Source organism: Megalobrama amblycephala, linkage group LG16 (assembly GCF_018812025.1).
Source record: "Megalobrama amblycephala isolate DHTTF-2021 linkage group LG16, ASM1881202v1, whole genome shotgun sequence".
Lineage (NCBI taxonomy): Eukaryota > Metazoa > Chordata > Actinopteri > Cypriniformes > Xenocyprididae > Megalobrama > Megalobrama amblycephala.
This window is the reverse complement of record NC_063059.1, coordinates 17967019-17991062: the sequence shown is the minus strand read 5'-3', so window position 1 is coordinate 17991062 and position 24044 is coordinate 17967019. Positions and strand designations below refer to the sequence as shown.

General features: G+C 36.6%; 1 protein-coding gene across 1 annotated transcript in view; it reads left to right on the top strand.

Annotated features, from left to right (window-relative positions):
• fat3a (FAT atypical cadherin 3a) overlaps window positions 1–24044 on the top strand; it is a 214329-nt gene that overhangs the window by 71072 nt on the left and 119213 nt on the right. The window contains 1 exon segment of the mRNA XM_048159676.1: window positions 18755–22094. Coding sequence (XP_048015633.1) covers window positions 18773–22094 — 3322 coding nt within the window. The 5' untranslated portion in view covers window positions 18755–18772.

The following is a 24044-nucleotide window of genomic DNA, read 5'->3' as shown; positions in this document are numbered from 1 at the left end:
TTTCCATCATCTGTTCTGTCTTTCTGTTTTTTTTTTTTTATTTTGTCTATAATTTCTATCTATTGTTCTGTCTATCGTTCCATCTGATAGACTGCATGACCTTAAAATCTTCAAACTTTTGACCAAGGCTTTCTAAAGCCAACATCAAAGTTTGTCTTGACTTTATCTAGTTATTTAAATCTTCCCCTCTCTCTCTCTCTCTCTCTCTCTCTCTCTCTCTCTCTGCAGTGGTTAATAACATTAATCAACTTCAGTCCTTGATTATTGTGTTTTCTTCATCTACAGCAGCTCAAATGTTCCACACCTGCTGTGTATTAAGTATGTTATTGTACGATTTTTACACCACATTAATACTTTTCTTTAAGAAATACAGTGGAATAATGTGACAGGCAGAAGAGAGAAACTAGGAAAAACAGAACAGCTTGCAGTTATTAATTACGAAAATTACAGTCTGCTTTTTTTAACCTCATTATAACGCAGACACATTTTAGGCAAATTTCCAGACGCAAATCCTTGATTTTAAGGCAGCGCTCCGAAAGGCAAATGCTAATGAAATGCATATAAGATGTAAATATTGCACACAAACACAGTGTGAAAGGTAAATTTGCTTGGGAATTTATGTGCAGGCCAACTTTGATCTCACAGCATGAAGATTCTGCATAATAACAAGCTCCTAACGGAAAGTGGGCGTGGTTTGTTGCCGGGGTCTCTCAGGGGGCCAATCAAATCACAACAGTGTTTTGTCAGCCAATAAGCAGAGCCGTGATAACAGCCAATGAAGCCTCTGGTGACCACAATTAAAAACACAAAAGGAGAATTCCTCCAGTGAGAGTTTGAGCGTGCTTATGCAGTCAAACACTGTTCTCTCTCTCTCTCTCTCTCTCTCTCTCTCTCTCTCTTTCCAGCAGCAAAGATTTCTGCAATATATTCTGCAATATTTCTTTACAGCAGGGCAAATTAAAAAGAAATACCGCTCCTGCTAAGAAAAATATTACTGCTTTCTCTTTCTGGATCCCTCTTCTGTGGTTTCTCTGCTCTCATTCCCATTTTCTTTCACTCATTCTCGGTCATCTATTGCTCTTTTTTTTTTCTTTCATTGTCACACTCTGATCCTTCCTGTGCTCTCATTTTCTCTCATCACACCATTTCTCCCCTCCTTTACCAACTCCCTCGTTCCCTGTGCTCTTCTCACTCTTTTCTTCAAATTCCAATCCCACTATCTCTCTCAGAACAACACAACAGAACACCCTGCAATAAACACAACACAATGGAAAACAAACAAAAAGAAACCACAATGTTTATATACTATTATCATATTTAATATTTTGAGCTTTATTTTTATATTTTCAGTATTCATTTTAATGTTAGATTAAGTCTTAATCGTTTTATGTGCACTATAAACCTGAATAAGTTGGCAAAACTCAGTTTACTTAAAATATATCAGTTCTGTGAACTTGAAAGAAAAATAAAGTGCGAAATACAAAATTTATTTGACTGAACTAATTTGTTTAATTTAAGTTTGTACTACTCAAACCAATTAAAGGTCCCGTTTTTCGTGTTTTTTTGAAGCTTTGATTGTGTTTATAGTGTGCAATATAACATGTGTTCATGTTTCACGTGTAAAAAAACACAGTATTTTTCACATAATTTACTTATATGTATACCGCTGTTTCCACTGTCATAAAAACGGGCTGATGACTTCCTTGTTCTATGAAGTCCCTCCTTCAGAAATACGTAACGAGTTCTGATTGTGCCAGCGGTTCCTGTGTTGTGATTCGACAGCAGCTTAGCGCTCCTTGCCCGGAAAGGTCACGCCTCTTACCATAACGTGGAGATGCACGCGCTCAGTGTTACTGTAAACATGTCTTTAATTTTACCCTATCAATTTGAGCCGGAATCAGACCCGGTGATTGGACTGCGGGATGAAAATAACAGCGTTTCGACGACATGGCGACAAACACACTCTACAAACGCAACTCTTGTGTATTCCTGTGGGCGGAGATTAGTCAAAAAACTGTTTTAGTGACGTCATTAAAGAAGGAAGTAGAGGGATGTAGTCCAAACTGGCCGTTCGATGTAGGCGACTTCTGTTAAATAAAATATCTCGCTTGGCATTGAACTTTGAGCTTTAAAATTTTACAGATTTTATTTATCCTCTAACAACAACATTACACACTAACTAAAGTTTGAAACATGGGATCACAAAGAACGGGACCTTTAATTATTTTGAGCGTTAGGGTTTACAGTGTGCAATTTTATTTTTAATTCTAATTATATTTCTATTTAGCTTTAGTTTTTTTATTTTTCTTCGGGTTTAGTAATATTTTTAGTTTTTTAGCATGTCCTTAAGAAGTCATTTATTCATGTTTAACTTAATATATATATATATATATATATATATATATATATATATATATATATATATATATATATATATATATCATAATAAAAGGCTTTGCCACAAATAATACTAATACAAATAAAATATCATGATTTAAAAATATTTTTATTTTTGGTCAAATTTACTTTCCATTCACACTGGTGACAATAAAATAAAATTATAATAAATAAAAATATTAAATAAAATAAAACAAAAATTTAATATATTTAATAATATAAACAAAATTAAATGAAATAAAATATTAAATAAAATATAAATTAGTAAAATAAAATATATAATATTCATGTCCAACTTGGATTTAGTACTTCAACTTTAACTTATTTTATTTTCAGTAAGTTGTCAAGGCAACATAACTATTTTCATTTAATTTTTTTCAAGTTTTGCTTTAGTTTAATAAACAAAAAATGATTTTTAATAGTTAGAGGTTTTATTAACAATAACAAAACTGCACAATGGAGCATTATTATTGTAGAAAACAGCACAACACACACAATACAACTCAATAAAACAGAACACAATAGAGATACATAATAGAGTACACAGTAGAATAGAACACAGACCAACAGAATAATGCAGAACACAACTTTCTGTGGTCACTCTGTTGGTGGGACAGCGAAGGACGGTTTGGATGGTTTCTGGCAGCTGTTCAGGATCTCTCTCGCTCTCTCTCTGTCTTTTATATTATGCTCTTTTTTCCTCATCTTTGTCTTTTCGCTCTCTGTTCTTCCATTACTGCAGAGCTGACATGCTCTCTGGGGGTTCGGCATATGAGCTATCCTTCCCTGCGTGTGTGTGTGTGTGTGTGTGTGTGTGTATGTGTATGTGTATGTGTATGTGTGATGAACTAACTCTCCTGACCGCCTCAGGATCACGTCTCCGAGGATTTCTGGTCAGAAGGAAGATTCTCTGTCAGGTCTCTCTTTCTCAATCGGCTCAGCGCTGTAAAGGAGAGAAGTAGGTCGTCTCACCTCAGGAGAAGTGAAGTATGTTTATGTGCCGAGTGTGTGATAGATAGTGAATGTATTGTTATTCCAGCAGCACACTGAGGTTTTTTTGCAGGTGAAAGCCGCAGTAGTGTGTAAGGACTTGCTGACTCCCAGAGAGGAAAGATGTACAGGCGTGTAAGACAGAGATTTATGGTGTCAGTTCTTATATATGTGTGTGTGTGTGTATAGAGGACTGTCTTTGTGACTGAATCTCAGATTTCTACTCACAACACAGAGATCTAATCACATAATACAGAATCTCACTGTTCACAACACCATATAGTCCAGCACAACAAAGGTCAACTCAACATACTGTAGATCAACTCAACATAGGCCTGTCATACATAATCAGTTTATTTTATTTTATTTTTATTTATTTATTTTTTTTACATGTTTTATTTAATTTCATTTTTTATTTTTATTTAATTTTTTTGTTTTTATTTTTTATTTTATTTTATTTGTTTGTGTATTTTATTTTTGTTTTTATTATTGTTTATGTTATCTTATTGTTATATTATATATTTAATTTTATTAATTTATATTTTATTTAATATTTTATTTCATTTTTTCTTTTTTATTATTGCTCACATTTTATTTTTTGTATTTTATTTTTTTTTAAATAATTTATTTTATATTATTTTATTTTCACCAAAATTGTATTATTATTATTATTATTATTACATTTTTTCATTATTTGAAGAGTTTGGTTCCAAAACACGATAAACGCCATTTAAAAAAAAAAAAAAAAGAGTTTTCGCCAAAATCAGTATTGTATCATACGGAAGAGGATTAGGGCCAAGCAATAATAAAAAAATAAAACCACCTCGAGATCAAAGTTGTTAAATTTCGAGAAAAAACTCGTTAAATTTCGAGAAAAATGTCGAGATAAAATGTTGAGAATAAACTCGTTAAATTTCGAGAAAAAAGTCGAGATGAAATGTTGAGAATAAACTCGTTAAATTACGAGAAAAAACTCGTTAAATTTCGAGAAAAAAGTCGTTAAATTTCGAGAAAAAAGTCGAGATGAAATGTTGAGAATAAACTCGTTAAATTTCGAGAAAAAACTCGTTAAATTTCGAGAAAAAAGTCGAGATAAAATGTTGAGAATAAACTCGTTAAATTACGAGAAAAAAAAGTCGTTAAATTTCGAGAAAAAAGTCGTTAAATTTCGAGAAAAAAGTTGAGATGAAATGTTGAGAATAAACTCGTTAAATTACGAGAAAAAACTCGTTAAATTTCGAGAAAAAAGTCGAGATAAAATGTTGAGAATAAACTCGTTAAATTACGAGAAAAAACTCATTAAATTTCGAGAAAAAAGTCGAGATAAAATGTTGAGAATAAAGTCATTAAATTCCGAGAAAAAAGTTGTTAAATTATGAGAACAAATTTGACTTTTTTCTTGAAATTTAACAAGTTTTTGGCTCGATTTCATTGTGTTGTGGCTCGATTCCGTCGTGTTGTGAACTTATGTTTGCTTTTTTAATTTCGTTGTGTTGTGCACTACTGGGCCACCATAGAATGCTGTATTTTAAAGCGAAATGGAGGATATTATGAGGAGAAACGGTTAGAGATTAGGAGGAAACTGCAGCTTTACTGAGCTCAAAGGGCTTTGGCCTAGATGTGATATAAACAAAACGCTATTGGCTATTTTAAAAAAGGGGAGGAGCTGTCGATATGTCCGCCCCGTCTTTCTGTTTCAGTGGAAATTACGTCAACACTTCAGTCAGTGGGCCTTTAAATTCTTTTATTAGGAATCCGAGTTAAACTTGAATAAATGACTGTGTATTATGCTTTTACAAGTTACAAACAAAACGGAGAATTAAATCGTTATTCACAATTATTTCTAATTGTTAGCCAAAATTCACAATCATAACAGGCCTACAATAACAAAAAACACAAGTACTGCTCTAATAGCTCTAAAAGTGTTCCTCATGTCACCAAACACATTTAAAAACAATCACAGAGCTGGTGTCAGCATTACGCTTTGTACTTCAGCATAGAGTAACTCAACACTTGCAATGATACCAGCTGCGCTTCACATTTCTATCTATAACAACTCCCAGAGTGCATCTATGTCTATATCATTATGTTTCCAGCCAACAGAGCTTGAAATCTCGTCTGCGTTTCATTTCATTAGTGCAAGTTTTTCATCTCCAACTCAATTTGAAATCTTGCTTTACGTTTCCATATTTACTAGCATCTTAAAACTTTAATATACGAATCCTCCTGCTCATCATTAATAAATTCTAGTTATACCAGGAATCATGTTTCTGAGAAGTGCAGATTTGTACGCTGACATCTTTTTTTCATTGGGGTTTGAGTGCGTGTTTTGATTTGAAACGGGTTTTTTGTGTCAGTGACAGAATGGCCCGGTCTTAACGTTGGCGTCAAAGTAAAATATTAAAGGACGGAGGGTGCTTTACATGCTAACGAGGAGTGGTGTGCCTGTGACACACATAACCGCTGGACTAGAACACAGAGATGTGGTGTCTGCATGCTTCGGCTTGATTGATGTTTAATATAACCTTGAGCGTTCACACACAACTCCGTGTCAGCGGGGTTTGGTTCACACTGTGCCTGTTATTCACACAGAGATACAAACTATGTCATTTTGGTAACTGTAACACAAAAGTGATTCAGACAGCCTTTTGTATCACACCTTCTGTTTCAATTTTATATTTCGGTACATATTGTGTTTCTTGCTCTATCTCAGTCTCTGTTTGTAACGGATGATATTTTATTTAGTTTTATTTGTAGATAAATTTCGAACATAATGCTGAGACAGCTATTATACTGAGGAAAAGTCTTGGGAAAGTAAGTCCAAAGGGGCTTAAAAGTACTTTTACCTCTAGTTATAAAGGAAAGAAAGAAAAAGAATGGTCATTGTAAAAGAAGAAGTTGACTTTTAAAGCTCTGAGGAAGGACAGTAAGGACAGTGAAGGAAGATTTGCATGGCTCCTCTGTTATAAAACTAAAGCATTTGAATGGTAATTCATTCATGCTGGAACAAGGGAGTTGTGACATAATTTAATTCACACAGGCAACAATCTACATCCTACAACGAATGGTTGTCACTCTTCTACTAATTGTTTAATACCAGATAGCAGGGCCTTTTTCTGAGACTGCAAATTGGTCCAATGATTGCCTGAAGAAAGCTGAATTGAAGAGAATCTTGTAGAGTGATGTTTCTGGAGTAAAAATCTGTAATAGGGTTGTCAAAATTACCGACTTCAGTACCAAGTCGGTACTGAAATTTTAAAAATGTGACACTTTGAGCGCTGTTGAGTGGATTCGTAAACACCTCTGATTGGCCATCGTGTTCACATGCTCAACAGATATGTCTGTGATTGGCTTCAATGATCAACGCTTCGAAAACATTGTAAATAGTCATCAATGACGCTCTTCACCGAACGCTTACACAGATATACATGGGAGCAGGCATCTATCACGGACCAGTCCAACACTTCAATCACTTCTGTGTGCTTTCAAAAGCTCCTGTGCGTTGATCATTGTAGCCAATCACAGACATATCTGATGAGCTCGTCAACACAATGGCCAATCAGAGCTGTTTACGAATCTGCTCAACAGCGCTCAAAGCGTCACATTTTTACAATTTCAGTACCGATTGGTGCTGAAATCTGAGTTAAGAACAAAATCACATTCTCCAGAGTTCAAGATCATGAAATTATGCTCTTCGACAAGGACTCAAGGCCAAGACTGTATTTTCTTAGGGAATCTGGAGCATGTGAACTTAGTCTTACTCAGACTCAATCTTCTTCTGATCTTCAGCACTCGGACTTCAATGAGCTGGTCTCGACTACAACACTGCCATGATGTTCTCACAAACTACTTCTGGAGAAAATGTAGACAGACTAAATAAAATCAGTCAATGTACACTCTAAAAAATGATGGGTTAAAAACAACCCAATTTGGATTGTTTGGGTCAAAATTGGATAAACCCAGCATTGGGTTGTTTTTACTCAGCTGGTTTGGGTTAAATGTTTGATCCAACAACCCAGCATTTTTTAGAGTGTAAATAATTGATATTTTGATAGTTACTAGTTTGTAGTCATGTTCTGCAGACAATATTTGTCTAAATATAGCTCTTGTTAAGAGGGAAACTTGCCTGCAAGCCATTGTAATCCTCAATATGTGAGTGAATCATTCATTCGAATTGATCTTTTCAATCAATCACTCAAACCAAATCACAGTTCTTGAATGATTCATTAGCAAATTGGCAATTGTAGAAATACTTATCCTGCAGTTACAACTGACTGGAAAAATCATGGGATTTAATTGGTCAAACAAATGTGTCATGGAGTAGTATAGATTAATTGTTATATAAGTTAATAAGTTAACAGGCTTCATTCTTTTGATGGAACCAATATTTTTGGTGGGGAATTTACAGATAACTTTATTATCTATGAGTATATTAAAGGATTAGTCCACTTTTAAATAAAATTTTCCTGATAATTTACTCAGCCCCATGTCATACAAGATGTTCATGTCTTTCTTTCTTCAGTCGAAAAGAAATGAAGGTTTTTGATGAAAATATTCCAGGATTTTTCTCCTTATAATGGACTTCAATGGGCACCAAACGGTTGAAGGTCAAAATTACAGTTTCAGTGCAGCTTCAAAGGGCTTTAAACGATACCAGACGAGGAATAAGGGTCTTATCTAACGAAACGATCGGCCGTTTTCAAAAAAAATACAACTGTATATGCTTTATAAACACAAAATATCACCTTGCACGTACTTCCGCTTTCCACATTCTTCAAAAACACTTACGCTGTATGTCCTACGCCTTCCCTATTCTACTTACAGAATGAACGCGGCACCAGTTTTGTTTTTTTTTCGTAAGTAGAATAGGGAAGGCGTAGGACATACAGCGTAAACTTTTTGAAGAATGTGGAAAGCGGACGTAGGTGCAAGGCGATATTTTGTGTTTATAAAACATATACAGTTGTATTTTTTTTTCGAAAATGGCCGATCGTTTTGTTAGATAAGACCCTTAATCCTCGTCTGGTATCGTTTAAAGCCATTTGAAGCTGCACTGAAACTGTAATTTTGACCTTCAACTGTTTGGTGCCCATTGAAGTCCATTATAAGGAGAATAATCCTGGAATGTTTTCATCAAAACCCTTAATTTCTTTTCAACTGATGAAAGAAAGACATGAACATCTTGGATGACATGGGGGTGAGTAAATTATCAGGAAATTGTATTTAAAAGTGGACTAATCCTTTAAGAAATATAGTGTAGTGGACAATTTGACATAAGAAGAGGACATAATTTCTGTTGTAGTTACTAGTGTGTTGTTTAGCACAATGGTCAGCCTCTATTGTTTTGTTGTGCTTTATAAAAAAAATATGCTATGTTAAAATAGCATGTAAAGGTACAATCACACTTACCATTGTTCAGTGAATTGTTGTGGACAGTCATTTCAGTAGGAATCTGGAATCCGGAATTTTGCTTTATACATCTGTACACAATTGACTGTAGACAATGGACATTTGTGAAATTTTGCTAATGTGGCCTCACTTTAAGAGCTTTTTAATGTTATGGCATGCTTTATTGGAGTTTTTTAGCAATATCAGTATTCAATATTGGTTTATGTGAGGGTGTTTAAAAGTTTTTCCATGAGCACCTGGGCAACAATCTAAATCTTTTTCTCATGTTTGATCACTCTCTTTCTCACACGCACATACACAGGCTGATGTTTAACTCTTTCCCCGGCAGCGTTTTCTGAAAAAGTTGCCAGCCAGCACCAGCATTTTTGATCATTTTCACAAAAAATTCCCATAATATTTAGTTGTATGAATATGTGAACAAACAATATATCAAAAGAAAGAACAGAGCTTCTGCTTTTAAAGAAGAAAAAGAAAAAACATTTTACTCTAGCTTCATTCCTCTTCTTAATCAACACTTGAATGTGGGTAAGTTACATAAAAAAAGCATCATCTTCAACAAAAAGCTGAGAAAATCACATTTTTGTCTGAGACTTCATCAGGATCAGATTCAGAACAATGATCAAAACATAGTTTGAGTAGATCGAGTCCATCAAAGCTTCACAGTCGTTACCCCTTCATGGGTTCAACATTTCATTCGGTAGCATTAGGCAGTTTTGATTTATATACCGTTTAATGTTTGATGAGCTCCTTCTGGTTTACGCAGATCTTCTTCTTCGCTTGTTTTTGATACAGTCGATTCTGTACTGTTTTAGAAGATGAGTAATATCGCCCCCTACTCTATAACAGTGAAAACACTTGTAAATGGAAGGAGAGCATTTGTCATAAATGATGGAAAATTTCGTCAATGCCAGGGAAAGCGGTAATAAGGATGACTGACCACGAAGAGAACGCAACACATTTCGCATCATAAAACAGCACAGCTTAACTCTGCATACCACAGATGCACAATAATGGACCTGACAAGAGGGAATCACACAACTTTCTCTCACACAAACGCACACTTGTTCTGCCTTTCTTTGTCTTATGCATAATACATTCACTCTTCACTGGCAGCTTTGAACTCACTGTCCTTCTCTCTCTTGCTCACTTTTTCTCTGAGGGGTTTTGCTCTGCTTCTGCAGGTCGCATGATTGCATGAGGGACCACCAAATCACAAACGTCCCCTCACACACACACACACACACACACACACACAGTGCTTGTTAGCGCTGTCCGTTTAGCCGCAGCATGTGTGAAGAAAGCGTGTGTGTGTGTTTCGGAGGTCTTTGGCTCAGACTGACAGGATGCTTACAGAAACCAGTGCCAGCAGCAATAAAGATCCCGCTCCAATTAATGACACCAAAACAACCACACACACTCATAGTTCATCAGAACTCTCTGTTATGGAAATGGCCATTTGTTCTCTCTCACTTCCTCTATGTGACAGAATATTAGATTTGTTGTCATACACAGATGAAAAAATAAAAACAGTAGCACAAAGACACTAATATGCACTAGGGATGTCAAAAATACCAGTATTTAGGAATAAATTTGATGTTAAATTTATATGGGTCATTGACGAATACGGTTTTTAAAGGTTTAAAAAAACATAATGGGGATATAATCATTTTTGTAATCAAGTTTTAAGTGTTAACAATGAGTTATGTGGTTTTTATAATCAATTAATGCTGCTTTTGTCATTTTTTACAAGATGGACAAAACTTTTACCAAAGAAACAAAATTTTGGTTTTACCGAATGGCACTTTTGGTTTATACCGATGACAATATTTTCAAACACTGCAAATAGGCTGATTTCTACCTAGCTAGCAAAAGGACAATCAAACATTTTATATTTAGTACAAGTTTTTAAAATATTACAACATTTTCCATGTTTTATAGCGGTTGTACCGAATGACCCGATGTTTCAGGACATGCGTATGAGCAAGTGAAAACATGAATTTTTCAAATAGTTAAATGTGCCGAAGAACATGTTTTTAAAAGATGTAATATAAGTCTAAGTTGTCCCCTGAATGTGTCTGTGAAGTTTCAGCTCAAAATACCCCATAGTTTTTTTATTTTTTTATTATTATTATTAATTTGTTTAACTGCCTGTTTTGGGGCATCATTATAAATGCGCCGATTCAGGGTGTGCGGCCCCTTTAATTCTCGTGCTCCACGCCCCAAGAGCTCGCACTTGCCTTAAACAACATAAAAAAAGTTCAAACAGCTAATATAACCCTCAAAATGAACTTTACAAAGTGTTCGTCATGCAGCATGTCTAATCGCATAAGTATAGTATTTATTTGGATGTTTACATTTGATTCTGAATGATTCTGAGTTTGATTGTGCTCCATGGCTAAAGCTAACATTACACACTGATGGAGAGATTTATAAAGAATGAAGTTGTGTTTAAGACTGCAAGTGTTTAAAAAATGAAAATAACGACAGTCTTGTCTCTGTGAATACAGTAATAAACGATGGTAACTCTTAACCACATTTAACAGTACATTAGCAACATGATAACGAAACATTTAGAAAGACAATTTACAAACACCACTAAAAATATGATATCATGGATCATGTCAGTTATTATTGCTCCATCTGCCATTTTTCGCTATTGTTCTTGCTTGCTTACCTAGTCTGATGATTCAGCTGTGCACAGATCCAGACGTCCTGCCCTTGTCTAATGCTTTGAACATGGGCTGGCATATGCAAATATTGGGGGCGTACATATTAATGATTCCGACTGTTACGTAACAGTCGGTGTTATGTTGAGATTCGCCTGTTCATCAGAGGTCTTTTAAACAAATGAGATTTACATAAGAAAGGAGGAAACAATGGAGTTTGAGACTCACTGTATGTCATTTCCATGTACTGAACTCTTGTTATTCAACTATGCCGAGGTAAATTCAATTTTTGAATCTAGGGCGCACCTTTAAGAGAGAGTTAGTTACTTTGCTTCATGACCATGTGGTCCTTTGCATGTGTCTGAATGACGTCACATCCTGTCTCCCCTAGTGAAAAAAAAGTATACTAAGTATACTTGCAGCAAGACTAATTATTAGTATATTTCAAGTGTATTAATGATTAGTTCATTTAAAGTGTGCTATTTTGAAACAACTAATTTTGTACTAAGTATATTTAAGTTGAAATTAAGTAGTATTAAAATACAACTTTAAGTATATTTAGTATACTTATGTGTGCTAAATTGGAACAACTTCAAGTATACTTAGTACACTTTAAGTATATGTCTGTGTAGGGACTAATTACATGCTTGATTAGTGATATTAAAGTGTACATAATTTGTGTTATAAGTATACTTTATTTGTGTTAAAAGTATATTTTTTTGTTATAATTACGTTGTATTATAAGTATACTTTATTTCTGTTATAAGTATACTTTTATTTGTGTTATAAGTATACTTTATTTCTGTTATGAGTACACTTTGTGTTATAAGTACACTTTATTTGTGATTTAATTACAAAATAATTACGAGTGTCTTCAGAAATCACAAGCAATATACACTGAATATATTATTTTACAGGTAATAGTATATACTGTATGCTCAGTACCTTTGGCTTATTCCAAATATTAAACATTACACACTTTGCAGTCAATAACAATACACTTTGTTATTACTTATACTTTGTATAATATAGTCAACATTTGAAGCGGATCAAAACCTTTAATCAAAGTTGTCCTGACTTTTTTGATCCACTTCAAATGTTGACTACTGTACTTTGAATTACATAATCTCACACAATACAGTTGTGCTACTATTTAAATACAGTTGAACACATTTTCCCAAAGTTGAATGCATTTGTTTTCAAGGCCATTAAAATAAATAAAATGTAAGAACATCACTAATGAAGAGACATATTTCATTGACAAATCCAATAGTTTTTATTTAAACTTAGATTCAGCAAAACTTACCATGTTTTCATTAAAGAAAAAAAACATATTGGACCATGGTGACCCTCTATACACAAATACAAATTACACATTATATTCCATTTTCTGATGAGCTTCTCATTGTGTCTGATGGCACAATAATGACCGCAGAGACTCGTGAAGAACAGCATCTGTTGACAGAATATACCAAAGATATAAGACAGCATGTTCAACTCTTTATTCACGTTTACAATAGTCTGTCTAAATCCTACATTGAACCAATACTATTTTTGAACAGTAAATGAGGATTAGCAGCAGGGAACTGTATCAGAATGGCATGTCGATATTGTTTTCGTAACGTTACATAGTCAAACATAAAACACTTTATGAATTAATATCGTACAGAATACGGGCCGATTTGACCAATCATATGAATGTTTTGGTGCTGCATACAAACATGTGCAATAAACCACCACACAAAAACTCAAAAAGGAGATAACAAGCCGAAATATCGCTCTCCGTTTGTTAAAGGAAATAAAATAAAGTTTGTTAACTGGTAGACTACAACTCACCTCCCAATAGCAGCACTTTTCTCCGGTTCTTTCAGGATCGCGTAGGCCATTAGATTAGCCGGTTGTCGTCGCCATCACGGTCATTCTGTGATGTCACTTGATTGAACTGGTCAGAATCCCCAAGATTGAGCGATGTATTGCGCTTTCAGTGTTTTATTAAATAAATTATACATTGCGACATTATACTTCACCTGAGTGACAGAGCGAGGGGATTCAGACGACGACCGTGACGTCAGCAGCTCTGATTGGCTGAAGGCAGTGAGCAACAAAATCTGATTGGTCACAGACCAAGTTGAAGAGACATTTGAATTCCGATAAGTTTAACCACTCGACATATTTTTTCGCATTACTTGTGCTGCTGGTGTGTTGTTTAATTTGTGTGTACGATTGTAAAATGATTATGCCAGTGTAAACTTAATAAACATTTACACATATTTGGAAATTGTATAGGCTACACTGCATATACTAAATGGGCTTGTAATGCATTCATACTGAAATAAATAAGCACAAGTAATATAATGAATTCCAAGGATGAAGAAGTAAACTTAAAAATATACTCAAATTTAACATTATATACACTACAACTTCAGGATATTAAATAATGTATTTTTTAAATATACTTTCAGTGCATTGTTACAATGATCATTTTCAGCACACTGTTAAAATATACCTCAAATATATTTTTATAAAGTGCAAATAAATACACTTTTAAAAAATAAACTGAACTTACACTTCAAGTATATTTTTCTAAAATATATTTTTTAGAAAATATACTAAAGTACAATTATTTTAAAGTGTGTTAAAAGTTGCATTGTGAAAATATGATACTAATATACTTTTTATATATTTAATGATAGCACATTGTTTGTTAGTATATTTGCAGTGTACTATAGAAAAAGGGAATATATTTAAAATACAATAAAGTGTACTTTTTTTTCACTAGGGTCGTGATATTGAACGCATGACTTGATCCAAAACGATCCCTTTATATTGGTTACTCCGAATGACATAAATGAAATTCTTTTTCTGTACATTCTTTCTCATAACAAAGTTACGACTTCTACACATAATTTTAATACCATTTTGCAATATGTTGATATATGATATCAAATCATGCCAGAATACAAAATATATACTATAAACGGCTAGATTAAATAACAAAAAGCTCTTTTTCTTAGCTAGAATAAGGCATCACAAAAACGCAATATGTTTTTGAACAGGCAACACAAATGCCCACCTCTTGGGGTCCAAGAACACAGGATAGAGCGTATGTTTGGCATAGAGTACTTGTTACTTACTAAAACCTTGTGTGTTATTTAAGGGGCTTTGTTAGTCAATGACTTCATAGACAGTGTCTCTGCATGAAGATACAGACTCTGGTTTCAGACAAGCCTCCAAGGCACAATAACGTCACGTCTAATGATCTGGAACAAATTCAAGTGAGCTTTAGACATAACCAAGTGAATATTTTATGACTATAATGCTTGTTTCTCAGTAGAAATGGAATCTGAAAAAATGGACATTTATAAATGTATTTACTCTCAACCATGCCATTGCACATTATTATTCTTTCCACCAACCCACACTCTAAACGCCCAGGATTTTGAGATATCATAGGCAGCAAAGGATGCATCTATGATGCTTTTAAAAACTGACCAGATGAGGCCAGATCTCTAAAAAATGTTAAACATTAAGGCTGATATTACTGTCAGACAGAACTCTGTACTACAGATATTGCTGAAAGATATGGGTCAATGACATGACGAGGTTTTTTTTTTTTTTTTTTTTTTTTTTTTTTGTCCAAAGCTCTTAAAGGTGCCCTAGAATTAAAAATGTAATTTATCTAGGCATAGTTGAATAACAAGAGTTCAGTACATGGAAAAGACATACAGTGAGTCTCAAACTCCATTGTTTCCTCCTTCTTGTATAAATCTCATTTGTTTAAAAGACCTCCGAAGAACAGGCGAATCTCAACATAACACCGACTGTTATGTAACAGTCGGGTTGTACGCCCCCAATATTTGCATATGCCAGCTCATGTTCACGGCATTACACAAGGGCAGCCAGTATTAACGTCTGGAGCAGCACAGCTGAATCATCAGACTAGGTAAGCAAGCAAGAACAACAGCAAAAAATGGAAGATGGAGCGATAATAACTGACATGATCCATGATATAATGATATTTTTAGTGATATTTGTAAACTGTCTTTCTAAATGTTTTGTTAGCATGTTGCTAATGTACTGTTAAATGTGGTTAAAAGTTACCATTGTTTCTTACTGTATTCACGGAGACAAGAGAGCCGTCGCTATTTTCATTTTTAAACACTTGCAGTCTGTATAATTCATAAACACAACTTCATTCTTTATAAATCTCTCCAACAGTGTAGCATTAGCCGTTAGCCACGGAGCACTAGCCTCAAACTCATTCAGAATCAAATGTAAATATCCAAATAAATACAATACTCACATAATCCGGTATATGCATGCAGCATGCATGACAAACACTTTGTAAAGATCCATTTTGAGGGTTATATTAGCTGTGTAAACTTTGTTTATGCTGTTCAAGGCAAGCGCAAGCTCCGTGGGCGGAGAGCATGAGAATTTAAAGGGGCCGCAGCATGAATCGGCGCATTTCTAATTATGCCTCAAAATAGGCAGTTAAAAAAATTAATTAAAAAAAAAATCTATGGGGTATTTTGAGCTGAAACTTCACAGACACATTCAGGGGACACCTTAGACTTATATTACATCTTGTAAAAAAATGTTCGATGGCACCTTTAATAATAATAAAAAACAAAGATATGACATCCAAAGTACGTAAGATAGTACAACTAGATCACTTTTTATTGAATCCAAAAGGTTTAATTATATTTTGCTACATATAAAGGTATTTTAAAGATTTTGAAGTGTCAAAAGTTAATTCGGTTTAACCGTCCAAAGGCCAATACAGCCACTTCATTTGTTATTAAAATATCTTAAAATGTAATAAATACACTCTATTGGACATTAGGTCATTTCTAATTGGTCAAAAACACTCCTGACATAAAATTTTCTGGCATTAGTATCAGCTACTGAAGTTTTGGTATTGTGACAGCATTAATACACATACAGACATTTAGTAGGAGCGCGTCAGTCCGGCTTTTCTTAAACGTGGAACTGAAGTGAAAGGATCATGCCACGGTCAATAGGTATCAGAACATCTCATACACACACTTGTCATCTTAGAATTCTCTCTGTTATGGAAATGCACTTTGTTCTACATCACTTCCTCTCTGTTTCTCGGAATATTGGATTGGTCGTCACGTAACACACACACATTCAGATGCAGTGGAGCGCTGCGGCTTTTCTTAAACGCAGAGCTGTCAGTGAATGGATTAAATGCAGTTTACAGATAACAAAATATCAGCGGATAAACACGCTTACAAACATTTTCCATTAGAAAAGAAAACACAAAGCATGACCTTTTCAATGCAGTTTTACTTTAGTGTATTAATTTTTCACATGTGAATGAGCCATACATGGATCCCAAGTTCATTAATGTTTCCGCACTGCATTTTGCAAAGCATTGTTTGCAGTACATATGTTTTGGTTATGTTTGCGTGACTGCGTGAAATATCTGTCATGTAGTTATTTTAGTGTGCAATTGTATTGACAATGGCTTGTCATAATGGCTTTATATATTGATAATGTTTTGTACTTAGGTGGATAATGGCCATTTATTGATAATGTGTGGTGTTTTTTGTTGTGTGTGTGTGTACTGTGTACCACTGTGGGAGCTAGTATGATCAATAGCCTGTACTAATAGAATAGTTGTTTTTTGTTCATGTCCCACCTAGTCGTAGGAACATTCTAAACAATTTGGCTAACATTACAAGGTTGCACAATTTTTTAAATTATTTATAATGAAAGCTCTAATAATGTTAATAGTGTTTGTGAAAAAGTTTTTAGTAATTTTTTTTTTTGGTAATTTTAACATACCAATTACCAAAACTGAACATTCAGAAACTGTTATGTAGCTATGTAGTTTTGATAGTACGTGTACAGTATGCACTGCAATGTTTGTGTTGGGTGTATGATATGCATTTTTATTGTGTTGTGTAAAGTCTCTGGCCAGATGAGCCTGAGATTTGGTCAGTCTAAACAAGGCTTTAGGAGAGACAAGATGCTGTTTGCGTACTGAACCTTGACTGCTCTAAAATGTCTGCTGGTTTTAATCTGACAGACTGTCTGTCAGTGTATGTGGACACAAAAAGAGAGAAAAGAGTGTGACAGAGAGAGAAACTGAGAGAACAGACCCGGAGAAATAAAATAAGCTGATCTCTGCATTTTGAGTACTGTGTGTGTGTGTGTGTGTGTGTGTGTGTGTGTGTGTGTGTGTGTGTGTGTGTGTGTGTGTGTGTGTCTTTTCCAATTTGTGGGACTGAGTTGGTGAATGTGCTGTAGGATATCATTAGAGGTGGAAAGGGATGTGTATGTGTGTGTGTGCTGAGTCATATGTGGGCTCACCACAGCAACTCCATTCTTCATGTGTATATTTTGTGTATGCATATGTGTTTTTGTGTGGGCAAAAGTTGGACACTGCGTGTGTGCATGGTAAGGTCAGTGCTGCACTTTTGTGGACTGGAACACATCCTAACTGTCCCGCAGGGCACACACAAAACAATCAGTGTCTAAAACAAGAGTTGATGTACCATACCAATACACATACACACATGCAAAATGCCTTACTTGCAAACATGAACTCAAAAACAATACAAATTGAGAACGTACCTTAGACTACTATTGTTTTGGTATTGTATTAAGCTAATTATAACTTAGTAACCCTAAATAAAAACATTTGAATTTATGAATCATTTTTCCAATTTAGGTCCCCAAAGGCTTTAAGATTCAGCTAACTACTTAGGACTATTTTGTTAGATAAGTATAGTTAAGTAAACCCACACACACAGACATCTTCTCCAGCAGTACTTTATCATAACCAGTATATTGCTGAATCCACAACATTTTGTCCTTTCTCAAGAGCTTTTTTAAAACTATGTCATATAATGAATGTGTGTGTGTGTGTGTGTGTCATGGGTTGTATTTTTGATTTTTTCGTTCTCTATAATTATTTTGTTCCTGACTTGCATTCTGCTGCTGTTTTTTCTTCTTCTGTGTAGAGTGTGTGTGTGGGTAAGTGAATTTTCCTGAATTGCATCCTCCTGGTTTTTCTGTAGTATATAATTGTGTGTCAGTGTCCATTTTGAGACCTGGGTAGTGATGTCATTCGGCTTGCGGTTGCTTGGCTACCAGCCCTTCTATGGTACTTCTATGGTACAACTTCCTTTGCTTGTGTTTGATTGATTGATTTTTGACTGTTCCCTAGTGACCCCTGAGCTTTAGATATGAAAGGTCAGGTTGTCATGTCATCTGCTCTGCCTAATGTCTTTCTTTTTTTTGTTTCCCTCTTTCTCTAGGATGGGTTTGGTGATGGGATGGCAGTGAGCATGGCCCTTTGGGCAGGCATATTGGCCATTCTTCTGCAATTGGCCCTCTTGCTGTTCTTCTCTCTGCCTCCAGGCCACTGCCAAGGTGAAAGGTCCCGCCTACAGTTTACTCAACCACTGTACCATGCGTCGGTCTACGAGAACTCAGCCGCCCGCACCTATGCCGCCAGCAAGGTGCGCATGGGGGTCCCTCTCCAGCATCACTCCTGGGAGGTGAGGTACCGCATCACCTCTGGGGATGAGGAAGGATTCTTCAAGGCTGAGGAGTACACTCTGGGTGATTTCTGCTTCCTGCGGATACGAACCAAAGGGGGGAATGCTGCCATCTTGAACCGTGAAGTTCAGGACAACTACTTGTTGACAGTGAAAGCTTCCATTAAGGGGGATACACTAGAGGCCTGGACTAAAGTTAGTGTGCAGGTGTTGGATATGAACGACCTTAGACCACTTTTCTCCCCTACCACGTATTCAGTTACCATTGCAGAAAGCACACCCCTACGCACCAGTATAGCTCAGGTCACTGCCACGGATGCAGACATAGGATCGAATGGAGAGTTCTATTACTTTTTCAAGGAGCGAATGGAGCTGTTCGCTGTGCACCCAACTAGCGGAGTTGTTTCTCTCAGTGGGAAGCTGGATGCTGACACTCAAAGTCGCTATGATCTTGAGATCCAGGCTGTGGACCGGGGAATGAAGCTCTATGGGAATAATGGTGTAAGCAGTACAGCCAAACTGTTTGTTCATGTAGAACGGATTAATGAGCATGTGCCCACTCTGAGCGTTGTTACATTATCACCTGTATGGACTGAGAAGTCCCCTGTCATAGCTGTGGTCACCGTAGAGGATCTTGACGAAGGGGCGAATGGAGAGATTGAGACGGTCAGCATTGTGGCTGGGGACCTTCTTGAGCTCTTCAGCATTGAAAGGACAGAGATGGCAAGTGAAGAAATGGTGGATGAGGAAGTTAGTCAGACAGGATCTAATGAGTTTATCCTTCGTGCAACAGAGCAGTTCGACTGGGACAGCTATCCATTTGGACTAAACCTCAGCTTGCAGGCTCGGGATCGTGGAACACCTCAAAAGTTCTCTGCTGTGCACGTGGTGCATTTACGACTGTCACGACCAGCCCCGGCTGAAGTCACATTTCAGAAGGATGAATATGAGGTTCTCTTGAGTGAAGTTGCCCCTCCTGGAACTGTTGTGGAGGCTGTGAAACTCCAGCCAGAGCCAGATGATGCTGAGTACATCCTAACCCCATCTGCTGATTCAGGGTTCTTCAGTATCAACACCATGACAGGTGTCATCAGCACGGCACGTTGGCTCACCCAGCTCGCACAGCAAGTATTTGAGCTTGAGGTCTTAGAAGTAGACAGTGACCTTAGGGTCAAGGTTAGAGTCATTCTTGAGGATGCCAATGATAATGCACCTTTATTTGCTCAACAGTCTTATGAGGTATTTGTCAATGAAAGTGTTGCCATAGGCACTACTGTTGTTGTGGTGACTGCTTCTGATGGTGACCATGGGGAAAACGGGTACATTACATACAGCATGGCTAGCTTGACACAGTTACCATTCAGTGTGCAGCAGTTCACCGGCGCAGTCACAACAACACAGGAGCTGGACTTTGAATCATCTCTAGAGAGTTTTAGTTTTGTGGTTCGTGCTTCTGACTGGGGTTCCCCGTATAGGCGTGAAAGTGAAGTCAACGTCACTGTGCACCTAGAGAATGTTAATGATAACAAACCCCTATTTGAGAAAGTGGCCTGTGTTGGCGTAATCTCTCGAGACCTACCGGTAGGTGAGGTCATCGCCACAATGTCTGCCATTGATATTGATGAGCTAGAGCTGGTCAAATACAAGATCCTCTCAGGGAATGAGCGAGGGTACTTTGACTTAAATCCTGATTCCGGTGTCATGACCTTACACCACTCACTCAACACTGTGGCACCCAAAAACTCCTTCAGTCTAAAAATTACTGCCACAGATGGGGAACACTTCTCTGATCCTATGTTTGTAAACATATCCGTAGTGCAAGGGAAGACACCACCCAAGAGCTTTAGTTGTACCGAAACAAGAGTTGCCCAACGACTAGCCGAGAAACTTCTGAAGAAAGCCAAAGCTAGCAGTAAACCCAAAATAGAAGAAGGCTTTATTGACCTGTTCTCTGTAAATCGTCAGTCACCTCAATTTGACAAATCCTTCCCTACGGACATTACTGTGCGTGAGGATGTAGAAGTGGGCATGAGTGTGTTTCAGGTAAAAGCCTTTGATGGAGACACGGGGTTCAATGGACAACTCTTATATGCCATAGCTGATGGCAACACAGACAGTTGTTTTACTATTGGAATTCTGAATGGTATAATAAGCATCTTCCTTCCTCTAGACCGTGAGAAGACTGACCGCTACCTTCTAAACATCACACTGTATGATTTAGGCCAACCTCAAAAATCCACCTGGCGGCTTCTTACATTTTACATTGCAGATGCAAATGACAATACACCTCAGTTTCTTCAAGAAGGTGGCTACCAGGCCCGCATTCCCGAAAACACCCCTATTGGTACCGAAGTCATTCAAGTGGAAGCTACTGACAAAGATCAAGGTCTCAATGGCGAGATCCAGTATTCTCTACTCACCAGCACATCGCAATTTGGCATTAACAGCTCCACTGGGATTGTGTATGTTGCTGGCCAGCTGGACCGTGAGTTTGCTCCCTTCTTCATATTAAAAGTGGAAGCACGAGATCGAGCAGAGCGAGCAGCCCAACAGTTTTCTGTAACAACACTTAAAATCTCACTCGAGGATGTTAATGATTGTCCACCTGCCTTTATCCCAAGTGTTGTCAGTGCCCGTGCACTAGAAGACCTCCCAGTGGGCACTGTCATTGCCTGGTTGGACACACAAGACCCTGACCTTGGACTTGGAGGCCAGGTGCGATACTCACTCGCTAATGACTATGATGGTCGTTTTGAGGTTGACAAGACTAGCGGTGCCATTCGTCTTACCAAGGAGCTGGATTACGAAACTCAACAGTTCTTCAACCTAACAGTTCGAGCGAAGGACAAAGGCCGACCTGTTTCGCTCCTGTCAGTTAGCTTTGTTGAACTGGAGGTTGTGGATGTCAACGAAAACCTGTATGCACCATATTTCTCAAATTTCGCCATGAATGGATCAGTAAAAGAAAGTGTTCGGATCGGGACTTCTGTGCTCCAGGTCTCTGCACGGGATGATGACACGGGCAGGGACGGCGAGGTGCAGTATTCCATACGTGACGGCAATGGTCTTGGAAGATTCACCATTGACGAAGAAACAGGTATGGGTTGATTATATGTATAATGTTTAATTTCATTTAACACTCAAAAGCTGACAGTTTTGTTGAATATTTTGTGGCTTCCTTGTACAATTAGCTGCAGTCTTTCATTCAGTGTGAGGTTAAAAGGCTATCGCTAGGTAACAAAGGTAACAAATCTTAATTTTTTTTTTTTTGTCACATTATTGTGGTGTTTTAACTAGCTTACTTTGTCTGGTGTAATCGCTAGAGCCTATATGGTGATGCTAATATGGAAAGGGAAAAAAAAAAAAACACTTCCTGGGACACAAATGAAGAGTGAACAGGCTTCAGTAGTTTGTCTGTCACCTCAGGCCAGTTAAACACTGCATTGGCCTACATTTTTTTAGGTCGAGTTTTGACAGTTGAGATGGAGGGGGAACGATTGAAGTATGATGGAAATTTGATAGTGTTACGGTTAATGTTTCATACACTGCATTCAGTTCATGTGCACTGTTTTGATAGTATCATTTGTTTTGTTTTGTTTTGTTTTTATGTTAGACAAAGTGGGTACATGTACGTGTGTGTGTCGGCGAATAATGATTTCTGCATAATATGTGTGTATGTGTCAAAACGTGTGCGTGTGAGGTTGATTTATGTGTTGAGCCACCGTCGAGTGGACTGAATTACCACACAAAGCTCTTTTATTTACATTTATTGCAGTTGTCATGTCATTCTGTCTGACCCAGACACTTAGCTTTAACCTTTTTCCTTCTCCCCTTTTCTCTCACTCTGTCATTCTCTCTTTCCTCTAGACAGTTTGTTTTCCGTCAGCTAAACCGATAGTATCTGGGGTTTTATTAGTGCTGCTTCTTAGGTTAAGCATCAGTATTACTATTATTCTTACTTAGGGCTAGGGATTTGAACAAACTCTGACAATAAGTATTTAATGATAAAACTTGCAAAAAAAAAAAAAAAATCCCATACACTTACATAGTCGGAAGCACCTATGCTTTTTCTGAGGACTACAGATGTGTTTGATCTTTTGACTCAAACTAGTATAAAACATTCTATAAGCTACTTGGCAACCACATAGCAATACCCTTGGAACTGCATAGCAACACATTAAAAACCAATCAAAACACTTTGGCAACCACATACCAAGATTCTGGCATTCAACCACAACATAGCTAGTTATGCACAGGCAATCACCACTAACATTTTTTAAGTCTAGGAGACCAAGAAATCCACAAAGCAAGATGAAGTATGTGTAATAGTGCATGTATGTACAGTATGTGATATCCGTCAGCCTGTAAGGTGGCAGAGGTACAATGAACTGTGAAAAAGAAGTGTGTGGGATAAAAGAAGTGTTCCTGATTGGAAAATACCAGCTTCAAGCTGGTAGCTGTATTTTGGAAGCTTGTTTCTAATAGATCCAAGCTGGTCATTAGCTAGTGCAAGCTGGTTGATCAGCCATCATGTTCCAAAAGCCAGCTTAAAGGATTAGTTCACTTCAAAATTAAAATTTTACTCACCCTCAAGCCATCCTATGTGTATTTGGCTTTCTGATTTCTGATGAACACAATCAGAGTTATATTAATAAATATCCTGACACATCAAAGCTTTATAATGGCAGTGAACAACGAGTTTGAAGCTCAAGAAAGTGCATCCATCCATCCATTATAAACATACTCCACATGCCTCCGGGGGGTTAATAAAGGCCTTCTAATGCAAAGTGATGCGTTTGTGTAAGAAAAATATCCATATTATCCATATTTAACAAGTTATGAAGTAAAATATCTAGCTTCCGCCAGACCACCTTCTGTATTCAACTTACGAAGAAAGCATAATTGATGCAATGTCAGTTACGTTTTTTTTTTTTTTTTTTTTTTTTTTTTGTAAGTTGAATACAGAAGGCGGTCTGGTGGAAGCTAGATATATTACTTTATAACTTGTTAAATATGGATATTTTTCTAACACAAACTATATAGTTTA